This window comes from Branchiostoma floridae, unplaced genomic scaffold (assembly GCF_000003815.2).
Source record: "Branchiostoma floridae strain S238N-H82 unplaced genomic scaffold, Bfl_VNyyK Sc7u5tJ_1494, whole genome shotgun sequence".
Lineage (NCBI taxonomy): Eukaryota > Metazoa > Chordata > Leptocardii > Amphioxiformes > Branchiostomatidae > Branchiostoma > Branchiostoma floridae.
Window position 1 is genome coordinate 67,230 of NW_023365729.1, and position 13,584 is coordinate 80,813.

The 13,584-nt window shown below is 44.1% G+C and overlaps 1 protein-coding gene across 10 annotated transcripts in view; it reads left to right on the forward strand.

Annotated features, from left to right (window-relative positions):
- LOC118407867 (trinucleotide repeat-containing gene 6C protein-like) overlaps positions 1-13,584 on the forward strand; it is a 42,377-nt gene that overhangs the window by 27,289 nt on the left and 1,504 nt on the right. For 4 of the 10 annotated variants that reach the window (XM_035808422.1, XM_035808427.1, XM_035808429.1 and 1 more), the window contains 14 exons: positions 341-465; positions 976-1,026; positions 1,592-1,705; positions 1,988-2,041; positions 3,018-3,092; positions 3,428-3,504; positions 4,118-4,229; positions 4,485-4,506; positions 4,907-5,098; positions 5,961-8,236; positions 8,648-8,725; positions 9,098-9,155; positions 9,963-11,813; positions 12,351-12,439. In XM_035808422.1, the coding sequence (XP_035664315.1) occupies positions 341-465; positions 976-1,026; positions 1,592-1,705; positions 1,988-2,041; positions 3,018-3,092; positions 3,428-3,504; positions 4,118-4,229; positions 4,485-4,506; positions 4,907-5,098; positions 5,961-8,236; positions 8,648-8,725; positions 9,098-9,155; positions 9,963-11,813; positions 12,351-12,439 (5,174 nt within the window). Of the gene's footprint in view, positions 1-340; positions 466-975; positions 1,027-1,591; positions 1,706-1,967; positions 2,042-3,017; positions 3,093-3,427; positions 3,505-4,117; positions 4,230-4,484; positions 4,507-4,906; positions 5,099-5,960; positions 8,237-8,647; positions 8,726-9,097; positions 9,156-9,962; positions 11,814-12,350; positions 12,440-13,584 lie in introns of those variants that run through there. The other 6 variants (XM_035808425.1, XM_035808428.1, XM_035808423.1 and 3 more) reach the window with 5 other exon arrangements.

The window sequence follows — 13,584 nt, forward strand, 5'->3', positions numbered from 1 at the left end:
AGATTCTAATTTAACCAAGCTGAATCTATCAGCAAAATTTGCCCCTCAAAATAAAGGAAATAGCATTTCAGAGGGTCAAAATTTTCCCAGAGTATACCACCAGACCCCTCTAGGATCGTCGTGCCTTTCACAGGATTTCCATTCAAAATCCAGGGGACAAAAAAAATTCAGGCTGGCTAGAACACTGCATATACATGTAAGAAAGTCATGGGAATGAATTGGAGACCTACATTATGCTGTGGGTGTCATGTGGGTTGTTGCAAGCGTATGCTGTAGGTCTCATGTTGGTTATTGTAAGTGTTATGTTTCTGACGCGGTGTGTGGTTTTGTGTTACTGCAGTGACAGACGTGTACAGCTGGTTCTGCCAGCCTAGTCCAGGGTTCTCTCCAGATGATATGTACATAGATGATGTGGACGATGACGCCGCAGAGAGGGGTTTTGACACCTTCATGGATATCGTTCACGTAGGTAGTGGCATCGTTACTACACTTGCATGCAGCTCTGTAACATAGACCAGTAATGTAACCCTGTGTTGGCCAGGCGCTGTGGTTAGATGGATAATTGTGATTTAACATTTGTATAATCGTAAAGAAACAATCTATAGTTTTTAGCTAGCAATCGTATTGCTTTAATGATAATTGTTTTTTTATAGTTGACTTTTGGAAAGAGCAAAAATTTAAGATTTCAAACGAAAGTGAGCAGTCGTTCATACATGTATGACATATTATGTATATATTTATTATAACTAGGAATAATGACTAATGTTGCAAATGTATTTCCAAATTTTGATAGATATGGAGAAGCTGTAGTTTTAACTTTTTGCCAGTATTTTAAACTGTAGTGCAGAACATGAGACAAATTCCTACATATTTCATTATGGTGTGTGTAAACATTTACGTCACTGGGGTCATCTATGTACTAAGTGACTAGAGGGGTATTTTCAATGTATTTTTTACTCATTGTTTCTTCTACAGAATCGTAGGCTGAACGGTAAACAAGTTCCAGAAGGCTTCACAGATGAAAAGGCAAGGATTTTGAATAATATTTTCACATTAATCCTACATGTTTGTGGTAGTAACTGGACCAGGTGTAATTCCTTCCTCACAATCTTTTCATTTTGTGGGTTTAACTCAAACCTTGAATAATGTCAACATTTGTATTTTTGAACAATTTCGGTTATAAGGCAGTTTTTCATAATGCAAATTTACACATGCTATGTTATGTATATTATGCATACAGTTGCCAGCTCTCTTTTACTGATGTCATCACTTTAAATTTTAGATGAAGTGTTTTGTCTTACACTGTTCTAGAAATTTTGCTTATTTTTCATAATTATTGCATTTCTTGATGTTAGATCAGGGCTCGAAATACCACCTGTATATGCAGGTTGGTGCAGGTAAAATTGGAGCTGTGCAGGTATTTCTGGTGTCTACCTGCACCTAACCTGCACTGGTCCATGTACTGGGTTTTATACATAAATGTTATATGATGTACTAGGTGTATGTTGATTGTTTTTAGCTGCATGGAATGCAATACCACCAGGTAAAGTATAAGAGAGAAAAAAATATCAATGGTTCTTTTGGCTTCCAGTTGTCTTATCTGAAAGACACCCTAGCAGAAGAGAAGGAAGCGCACAAGAGGGAGAACGCTAAAAGGCAGAACAGCAAGAAATCCAAAACTGTACTTCCAGTGCCTGTTGCAAAGGTACGGCCCAGTATCTAACAGTGTTGTATTCATGTATGTACATGTAAAAACTGGCATCAACTTCTTGTTAGATCTTGTTTGGAAAATGTACATGAAATGTTTAATTTCTATAAATTTCATTCTGCTGAAAGGTTTGTTCGGGCCAGTAGGTTTTTCGGGGCAAGGGAATTTTGTTAAAACTTGTCCAATCCAGAAGGCTGTTCTAAAAAGTTATTTTGCCCTAGAAAGCAACACTGATATGTGTCACACTTTGGGTTCAAAGTGTCCTTTTTTGTTTTCCAGCCTAAACCAAAGTCAAAGAAGCAATTAAAAGCAGAACAAAGGAGGAGGGAGAAGGTGGGGTATTTTTTTTTTATCAAAATATTTTTAAAAGATAACATCTTCATGTTTTCCAGATAGATGTCTTGCCTTTGTTGAGATGTGCTGTTCCTGTAATGTTTCTAGACATAGACGTAAACAAGACAAAACCTGATATAAGTAGTACTCAGAGGTGATGATGTGAGTGCAAGGCAGACGGACATGCTCCAATTTTTGAGCAAATAAGAAGAGAACACACCCCTTACAGAGAGTGAAAACTTCAAAAGCAAAGAGAAAACAAGTAGCCTATATTTTAAGTCAATTCTTAATACTAGGTTTGATTGTGTTCTAGTTACGATTAGTTGCATTTGTCTTTTAGATGGGACATTAGGCTGTTGGTCATTTGTATAAACTCTGTCTAGGTTTAAGAACCCACCATACTTGAGAAGGGTAGGGTAACCCATTGTGCTTGGGTGTAAACGTTAGTCATGGCAAAACTGCATCGCACCATTAGCCAGTAGAAAAGGTTTCACACTTCTCCTCTGGCAGAGGATGACAGCTTAACTTTATGTCTGTTATGCCCTTGCAAAGCTCAGTTCAATGGTCGAAACTCAGTTCAATAGGAGAAACACACCCAACAGAAGAGGAGGTATATCCTCTGTGTGTATCTTCCCTTTTTCCCTAGTCAGAGGGGTCCTAATTTTTGCTTTGGAGGATGCATATCCGAAAGGTTTCCTTATCACCAATTACAGACTGCGATTCCAATGTGCTTCTCAGGTGTTTCGTGGTAATTAATCGCTCCTAGGAGGAGAGCATAGCAGACAGCAGGCTGGCAGGTCCTTGTGTTTCTGTGGGTTGAGCAATTGGTCATGGATATTAGCTATGTTTTCCATTGGGTTTCACACGTGAATCCTTAAGTCATACCTTAGAATCACAATAGAAAACTGTCCCAGTATGTGTCTACTGTATGACTGAGCTTTGCGACTCACATGCTGTGGTTTCTGCATGCCTGCAGGAAATGGAGGAGATTGCCCATGACCTTAAGGAAAAGGCAAAAGAAGAGGAATTGAGAGCTGAAAAGAAAAAGCAAGTGAGTGATTAAGTACAGCCATATTGACAGACCAAAAAGCAGATCTTTGTTCTAGCAGTTTTGCAACCGATATGTTTAATTTGGATCTGTTTCTAATTCTATGCACGTATGCATTATAAAAAGGTATGTAGACAATATACCAATATGCAATGCAGCTCTTTTTGATATGATTGATAGCTGGGCTGCTTACTTCTGTTTTCAATGAAAAAAAATAAAAGACATTCAAGGCTCTTATTAATGTTAAACAGAGAATAAGATTCTTAACACTGACTATATCTGATTGATGGTGACTGTAGTAGTGTAAAGATGTGAAGAGGATTTGTTTTTCCTTGCAGCAGGAACTTGAGAAACAGCAGCGTCTTGAAGAAGAATATATTAAAGCAGCTCAGGAAGAAAAAAAGCGAAAAGAAAAGTAAGACCACCATCTGCCTTCTCTGTCTTAAATCCTACTCTCATGTCTAATTGTTGTAGCATCTTCATTTTTCATCCAACACACCCTTCTCATGCGGCTGCCATGATAGATAAAAAATGAGGTCAATGTGGCAAACATAAAGACTGTCCATCATAATTAGCTCTTCAACCAATGAAAGCATGGCAATTAAGAAAATGACCAATAAGAGAAAATTTGGCTGCATGTTCGTCAAACATTTGCATTATTATGTTTTTGTTTTGCATCTCTTAAGGGACTATGGGATCAGTCTACACTGCTGCTACATTTTTCAGTGCATAATTCTAGTTATAATATTTATTTTTTGATCTCATGTAGTGAAAATTTGTGTGGTTTGGAGGAAAATTAAATGGGAGCTGGTTTTATAAATAACTTTTGCCTAATTGACCTGATTTTTCGATCGATCATGTCCACGGGCTGAGAAAGGTGTTTAGTGGAATTTTCGTTTACAAAACCAGTTTTGTTTTTTATATGGTGCTATCTTCCTCGTGGTTATAATTACACTTGCAGGTTGGTGGCACTGTAGCAAGAATCTGCCTCCTTGTTTATATCGCTTGTTTGTTGTTTATTTTCCCAGAGAGGCAGAAGAGCTTCGACTTCAGATGGAAGAGGAGGAGGAGCAGCGGCAGGAAGAGGAACGCCGCAAACGTGAAGAGAAGAAAAAGAAGCAGCAACAGCTAAAGGCCAAGGTACGGATTAGTGAGACTTTTGTGAGACTTCTTTTCATCTTCTTTCTGTTTATGATAACATGTTATCAAGACAAAACACCCTGCAGTTTATGTCCTGTATATTATTTCAAATGGACAAGGAATGAACCATAATCTCAAAACAGCAAACAATGGCAATCAAAATATTATAGAGGAACGCGGACTACATGCTATTTAGTAATTATGTCAGCTATGATTTATTCTAAAAGTTTGTTTGCTATTTTGCTTTTTCTACAGGCACAGGAGCTGAAAGCCAAAGGTAAAGTCCTCTATTTCCTCTGTACTTAAATACCCAGACTTTATTCCATTTTCATCACCAGTTTTGGGTGTGTCTGTGTGTGTGTGTATGTTTCCAGATTTTTGTAGTCAGCATAAAACTCCAGAACCTCTGGATGCATTATTTTGTAATATTTGGTATGTGGGTAGATGTTGGGAAGGCAAAGGTACAAAGGTCATTTGTTGGCCCCCTGGTACGTGACCTTAGTACTACAGGACAACTTCTGTTTTTTCTATCCTTTGACCTTGATTTTCTGGTAACTGCTAGCTTGTGATGTAAGAAAGAAGTTGTGTATGTTTGGGCCACCTAGCTTTCTTGTTACTTTGTATACACCTCATTCAAGCCGTTCACTTCCAACCTGTTGACTGTTGCTGGTTTGCAGAAGCTGAATCTGCCAAGTCTCAGCCATCCCAGGCCCAACCAGCCCAGCAGGCTGCCAAACGCCCCAGCTCCGCCCAGGGGCAGCAGCCGCCCCGCTACCCGAGGGAGGTCCCCCCTCGCTTCCAGCAGCAGGCCCAGAAACAGCAGCATCACAAGCAGAAGCAACAAGGGGGCCAGGGCAAGAAGCAGCAAGGTGGGAGGGTTGTGTTAATTGACAACTGTTATGGATGTTTTATGCTCCTTTGCATACACTAATTTGCATAAAGCTGTCTGTACATATGTAAATACTTAACGTTTTGTGACCACATCTGAACTGTGAGCAGCGACACCTGTCCTGCAGTACAATGTGAACCAGTCAGAATTGTCCTGAAGAAGGTGACAGACGGTCAAGGAAACGTCGGTCAGAATAAAGTATTATTGGTTGTGTAAAAAAAGTCTCTTTATTCAGTGACATGCCAACCTGATGAAACTATTCACAGACAGCAAGGCGGGAGGTTTGAAAACAAACAGGCATCAGAAGTGTTTACAGATTGCAATGATAAACAACCTCACAGTTCTGAGTGGGTATGTGCTGTCATGATGCATTGTGGTCTAACATGAAAGTTTATGGCTCTTTTCTGTACATAGATGTGTTCACTGTTATTAAGATTCTAATTCTTCCAATCCCTGTCAACTCCTGTACACTACAGTTTACCCAAAGAGTGCCTTTTGAGCCTGTTTTGCTTCCTGAAAATCCACTTAAAGCACCAAAACACAGCCAAGTGCTGGCTCTGTTTACCTTAATCTTTGATGCTACCTGCAGTCCCTTGATGCAAGATGCCTTAAAGTTAAACTCTCTGGTTCCAAAATTGGAATAGCAGGATGTCCAGAAACAGTTTGTATATTATTAGCATTAAAACGTTTTCCCTTTTTACATGTCTACTATATGCCTAGTCCATGCATGCTTATGCATTTTGTATTTAATTTGTACACTTTTTGCGTAGATAAGTGTCATAGTCTGTATAGACTAACTGACAGAGAGATATGCCTAGTCACAGTCCTACCTGTTGTTTCAGATTACTACAAAGGGTCTGGTGACAACGATTTCTCCATGTGGAATGATACAGGTAGCAGCTGGGACCGTGTTGTAGTGGATGGTAAAGATAAAGAGTCATGGCCTTCATTGAACAATGAATCAGAGACAACCTCAGAAGTAGATGACTCTCTTTCTAATGCTGGCTCTGACAAATCTGCATCCAATTCCAGTAGCTTGCAAGGGCTAAGCCAACATTCTGATGGCCAGAGAGACGACTCGAGTCTGAGTCCGCGGGATACAGACCTTTCTAGTGGAAATGCCACTCCCAGTGCTTCCAGTTCTGGTCCAAACGATACCATTACAAATGCCAACCCGAGAGGGATGAACGGAAACACAGACAGTGTGTGGGGCAGTAGCAGTGCAAAGACAGTCAGTACAAGTGGAACAATGAATGTGTGGGGCATGCAGGGTGCTGCTACAAGTGTTAGCAATGTGAACTCAAGTGTGTGGGGAGGGAATCCCCACGGCTTTCCAAATGTGCAAAATAATGTCAACTCTGTTGCAAGAGATGCAAACTCTGGGACCTCTAATTCCATGTTCATGGGAATGTGGGATACGGACTCAAATTCCGACGGGAATTATCAACAGAACGTGTTGCAATTAGGGAGGAAAGAGGCTGCTCAACAGCAACCACCACCGCATGTCTTTGGGGTACACAACGCCCTTCCTCAGACTATCAACAATCCTGGTTCAGGACCAAATACTCAAAATTATGGCAACCCTCAAGTGAATGCAAATGCTGCAATGGAAAGTGCTAAGTGTGAACTGCTGCCAGTCAGCAATGGATGGCTGGGTGGATTCTCCACCGCAGGAGAACCCAACCCTGGAGCCCCTGGACACAACCTTGTGGACGGCCCCGCTGGCCACGGCGTGGGGATGCCGCCGGCGTCCAACCCAGGAAACACCAGCGCTGCTTCTACAAACCCGCTGTTTGGAGGGAGTAACATGAACACAAGTGTTGCAGGGACTGCTGATTCTGCCAATGCTGCCAATATTACTACTAATATGGGGAATAATCCGGGGAATCAATCAAGGACTGAACCAAATGCCTGGAGTCGCCCCCTGTCCGGAGCGGACTGGGGCAACCCTGGCAGAGCTTGGGGCAATACTAATCCCACCCCCGGCGTAGGAGGATCAGGTTGGGGTAGTCCACCCCCACAGATGCCAAGTGCGGCACCTCAGGTCGGACCTTCTGGCTGGGGAGATTCAAACCCTCGTTCGCAGGAAAACTCATGGGCCAACGCAGCTAAGAAGGGGATGGCACCCGAGAACTTTACTAACGGTGCTAAGACTCTCGCTAGGCCCAACCCCGACTCCGAGCTTCGGGCCAAAATTGACTCTACCACGTCCTGGGGGAAAACCCCGATCAAACAGGACACCGCGTGGGCTGTTGCAGATTCCCCGGAGGAGAAACGTGCAGATGATGGGACTGCCATATGGGGGAGGCCATCCGTGGCCAGTGGGGGGAGGGACTGGGATGATAAGAATTGGGATGATAACAAAGGGAGTTCCTGGGGGGGTGGCGGTGGCGGCGGCGGCGGCCCCGCCCAACCTCCTCCGCCAGCTCGTGTCGACAACGGTACCGCCGTGTGGGGGCGCAACCAACGCGGTTCTACTTCTACGTCCCCTCCAACCGCCCCTACCACAACCACCATCACCGTGACCACTACCAACCCCATCCCCGCCGGCCCCACCGGCTGGGAGGAGCCGTCCCCGCCCACCATGCGCCGCATGATGGAGGTCGACAACGGGACCGCGGCGTGGGGCGACCCCGAGGCCCACAACCGCAGGGTGTCGGAGCTGGGCAAGAGGGGTCAGCAACTGAGTGTTAGTGCCTTGCAGAACACCACAGCCCAAATGAATGTGCCAAAATCCCCCGATACGGGGACAAAGGGGTGGTCCGAACCACCACCGCCGCCGCCATCTGCTTTCAAGCCCTCAGGGTGGGGCGACACCCCCACGTCTGTCGGGAGCCCGTATGACAAGGGCACGTCCATCTGGGGAGGTAAAACCTCCAGCTCCAGTTGGGGCGATCCCGGGGATGCCGCCTGGGGAACCTCCACCTCCAGCACTACACACAGTAAATCTGGGTCTGAATCTATGCAAGATGGGTGGGGCACGGAAGGGGAGGGCGGCAGCACCCCGGGCTGGGAGGAGGACGAGGCCTTTGGAACGTGGAGTGTCAGCGCTTCTCAGGAAAGCAACTCATCTTACGGCAGTGGTGGATGGACTAATGTGGGCGGGAAGAAAAAAGTAGTAAGTGTTCATCCAATCACATACGTAATAATGCGTAGTTACCCATTCTCCCGTGTGTCTTTGTTGTTGCATCATAGTAGAGTGTTTTTGTGATTTCATGGCTGGTTCTATCCAAATGATTTTACTTGTGCTGGTGTGTTATGTTCTGGGCTCTTTTGGAAAAGAAGCATTATTTAAATTGTTGACAAGGCCATCCAAATGTTTTCAAATGAAGATAGTATGATAAGTGTGGTAGACGAGTACAGATGTACAATGTAGGTGTGAATATTATTTGTCATAGATGTCCTTTGATGCTTTTGATTTATGACACTACACGTACTGTATTATTCATGTAGGTCTATTTTGAGAATTTTTCTTTTAAATTTCCTCTTGTTAGTATAGATCTTATTGAAATGTGGTCTGTCTTTTCAGAGTGCTAAACCTGTGGTAAAGGATCCCAGCGTGTGGAATAATCGACAGTTGAAGCAGCTAGTAGACATGGGATTTCCAGTAAGTCATAAAAACTCAAGCACCACTTTTGTGTAACCAAAGACAATACCTCATAAATTCAACATTCTGTAGTACATGATATTATGCACCCACAGTTGTAACCTGACTTATGAAAATAATCTTCTTTAGATAGAGACAGTTAAAGAAATAACTGTTGAAAAATGAATATGTGATGGTAATCTCACCTATAGTAAGAAATGAGCACAAGGCAGGCTTGGAAGAGATAATTAAGTCTGCGAGACTTAGTCTAATCTGCATAATGGATGGCATGTGTTTAGATACATGCTATACAAAGTCATACTTTGATTGTTTTTAGCACTGTGATGAATACATGTAGTTAAACTTTGTTTTTATACCTTTTTTTTCTTATAGAGAGAAGATGCTGAAAAGGCTCTGAAGACCAATAATAATAACCTTGAAAGTGCCATTGGTAAGTTTGTTAAGTGTTACTTAACGAAAGGGCATAAGATGCCAAAATACAGCATTTTATTTGCATCCGCAACAGAAAAAGTATCATTCAATGAACATTTGTACCAAATGCACACCCTTCTAACGTCATTGAACATGGAACCATCTCAAATTTTAAATTCAGCTCGAGACTCTTTCTACCAGGTAATTAGGTAAAAAAAAGATGACTTGACAACTCATGACGTCAATGTGAACATGGCAACCTATTCGCAACATGGCACTACGGCTTGTGTGAAACGTATTAGAGAAGCACACTATACATAATTATTGTGATTACACACAATAAAAAGACATTATTATATTTTAAATTATTACTTGTGCATCTGTTTGCATCTGAAATGAACTTTCTTGGCGAGCTACAGTTCATACTTTCAGGCTGGCTTCCATGTTCATGGTGAGCTGTAAACAGTAAAGTCATGCTTCAACGATGAAAGCTCTACGTATAATTTTGATGGTTCCATTGTCAATACCATCAGAAGGGTGTATTTTTTATGCACATTGCAATGTTTTGAGTAATAGGATTTTAGTTTTGATGCCATTGGTGTCCTATGCCCTTACATGTCAATACAGGGACTATAAAAACTAGACATATGCTTGAAAGTTATTCCCTAAGAAATAAGCTTTAGTGCATGAGATATAACTTTGTGAAAAAGGTGTAATGAGTCACTATACGCCACTCAAGCATCTTGTATTAAAAAGTGCATATCTTTTCAAAACACTACATGGGTGGCTTGGATAATATCACTAATCACCATCACCTGATTTGCAGGGACATTGTTTTCGTATTTTCATCCAGGTGTCCTGCTTCAAAAGAACGGTGTGGAAAGCAACAGCCACCTTGACTCTGACTCAGGAAAAGACCGTAACACCAATCGTGTATTGCCAGTGGGTCGTCAGAAGCGCTACTCTTCCAGAGCGGACGACCAGATACCAGTAACATCGCATGACGAAGATGATTCCTCTGCCTTCATTCCTATCTCACAGCCCAATCAGATTCTCAAAAATCCTTCACCCATTCCACCTGGCCAACAAGCTGGCTTGAACAAACAGGGTGTAAACTACAACTTCAGTTTAAACCAAAATTCAGGTGCCATGAGCAGTATTACTTCTTCAAGTGCAACTCCTACACTGCCGAAAGGAGGAGGCGGCGGTGGCGGAGGCGGTGTTGGCTTCAATCCACAACAGCCCTTGACCCCTCCCATGAACCCTAACCAACCAATCCGTGGCCAGATGAACCCGCTGGTCTTCCAGCAGCAGATGCAGCAACACATGCAGATGCTGCAGATGGCGGCGAGGAACGGGTTCCTGAACCAGGCGCTGCTGAACCCACAAGTCGCAGCTGCAGCCAGTGCCAACTCGGGCCCCATGTCGCAGCAGGTGACCAGCCTGACACCTCAGCAGCTGAAGCTTGTCCAGCAGCTCCTGCAGCTCAGCCAGCTGCAGAACCAGCAGAAGGTTCTGAACCAGCAGCTGCTGCAGTACCAGGGTCAGCAGGGCGGGACTGGCAAGGGCAGTCTGAACCACCTCCAGCGGCAGCAGCAGGAGCTGGCCATGCTCATCCAGCAGATGCAGCAGCAGATCGTCAACCAGCAGCGGCTCATCGCCCAGCAGAGCCTCATGCAGCAGAAGCAGAAGCCCGACCACCACTTCGGCGTGGAGCCGCGAGACCAGGAGCGCGTGGGAAACAACGTCACCTCGGCTCTGGGGAACCTGAACATGAACGTGGATGCTGGGATGAAGGAGCCCCCACTCTCCCAACCTACTATGCAATCCCGTCTCAACCAGTGGAAGCACCCATCCCATCAGCCACGCGAAGACAGCAATGACGACTTCGGTCGCAAGCCCGGTGCCATCGGGAGGTCCCGGTCCCAGAACAATTCGACTCACGGCTACGGAGGAGGTCCGTACGACAGCTTTCCTACAGACGACCCCCTGAATCACACCACTGTCACGTCTCCAATCATGTCCACCCAGAGTGACACATGGTCCGCCATTTCCCCGTCACCGACCGATGCCTCGTCTCGCAGCTCCAGCCAGCAGTGGTCCTCTGCCATCGATGCCGACCTGAGCAGCATGTTGCCTCCCGAGTTCAAGCCGGGAGAACCCTGGAAGGGACTGAAGGACTACGCCAACGACCCGGACGTGACTCCGGGCAGCGTCGCTCGGTCCATCTCCCTCAACATGGTGAAAGATTCGGACATCCTCAAGCTCACGGGGGAACAGTACAAGTCCAGCAAGGACGACCCTGCCAGCTCCACCTCTGCTCTTCTCTCCTCCACAACTTGGTCCTTCAGTGGCAGCTCTTTATATAGCAATACTTCTGCAAGTGGCTCCAACAAAGGCAATGTCAAATCTACCTGGAGCAGCTCGTCTCCTCTCAGCCCAAGCGCCTACCCACCCAGCACCATCACCAACGAGATCTGGCGGGCTCCCTTGCCGTCAAAGAAGGGCGTCATGCCGGCGCGTCCCCCGCCCGGACTGAACGTAACAAAGTCCTCGATGTGGTCCAGCGGTGGCGGCGGCGGCCGCGGGAGTTCTGGCGAGTACAACGTGGGGGGCTCCGGAGGCAGCGGAGGATCAGGATGGGGCTCTGGTGAGCTGCTATACCCTATAGGGTCATGTAAGGCATTACATTACGCATTTGTGCTGTCCGTTGTCAGTGTCGGTGGGGAGAACAGCTTTAACCATATTATGGAAGAATCTTAATCTGTTACAGCCAATGCAGGGTGACCTGTCAACAGTGTAGGAAGAGAAAAATCTATGTCAGTTGCTAAGATGGTACCTCTTGGCTTAGTGCTCTTCAAGCTAAATTTCTCATTGGAAATCTTGACTTTAAGTGTTGAAGAATCATCATTACCCAATATCTGGCAAGTAGAAAGAGGGGTAAAACTACTGACACTCAAAGCATTTTTGAAAAGGATGGACAATGAGCAGCAAGGTATTAAACCCCACTTTAAGGAAAAATCTTTTCACACTGACACCAAATTTTTACTCTGATGTTTAGGAAGTCAAGCTTGCCTGTCATGAGAAAATGTTTCTAAAAAAAGTTATACTCAACGTAGTACGTTAAACTTGACAGGCATGCTTATTTTGTGTAGAACAAGTTGTGTACATTGCAGTGATATGGTGCTAAGTTGTGATGATGTTTGTGTTTCAGTCCCCAGCATGTGGAGCGGAGGAGACACAGCACCTCCAGGTCGCCAGGCTCCCTCTAACTGGCTCATCCTGAAGAACCTCACGCCTCAGGTCAGTATCTGTCATACCTGCCATCAGGTAGTGTCTGCTGAGGTAAACATGTTACTGTGGAAGCCATTTGATTGCACACCCCATTTGCCAGAATATTTCGTGCAATTACACCGGTGGTGAAGTTTTCCAGCTGCACCACACCATTTTGAGATTTGGGGATCCCGCACAATTAACAGAAGTGTGCAATTAACTGGCATCTACTGTACTATTGTCTTATAAGTATGGCTGTGTCCCTATGGCTGTGTCCCTGTATCTGTATAGTATAATTGTTTAGGTACAGATCTGGACTTCTGTGTCTTTTGAACAAACTAAAACACAAAACTACACAGCCTTACTTACAGGACTGCAGTCAAGTTGAGCTCTACTTAGATTAAAAAGTTTGTATACTTTGTAGTCTTAATCTAGGTTTCATTTTATCATCTTGAATGCAATGACAAATTTGTGTGCCTTTTTTACATACTCAGCGCTTTTATTTTTTGTTTTCTTATCAAAGCTGTCCTCTTGTCTGTTTATCCATCCTCATACATACACAATGCTTTTTACTATTCATATTTTTCCCTCATTGAAAGCAACTATCCGCTTTTTTGCATTTTGCCGCCTTAGCGGCAAAATGCTCTGAGGCCAGAATAGTCGCCGTTGTGATGTTGAGATGAACGGACCTGTTCAATCCATGCCAAACATTTCTAAACCTGTTAAAACAGGCATTTTTCCAACATGTTCGCACTGGCGCAGTGGTTAAAGTTTACGCATTCTAAACCAATGCACCCAGTTCGAATCCGGGGAGGTAGATTTTTTTTTTTCTTTTTTACATCCATTAAAATACTAATTTTTACATCCATTTGGCCACACCAATTTATTTCTTTGGTTAACGGATTCGCCGCTTCGTTTTTTTGCCGAATAGAAATAAAAATTTAAAAAAAACTTAAAAATGCCCCGCAACAGAGCTCACTCAAAAACAGGCAGTGTAGTGAAATTTGCTGCAGTTCACGCAAATTTTAACAGGTGGCGTCTAGATCTAGATTCAGGCACATATGTGAATCTCTCCATGCGCCAATATCAGGTTTAGTTACTCTGTTCTATTTATATGACATTCTAATAACTAGAAAAAAACGTTCACACACGCAAACATTGGCAAAATGCCAGCT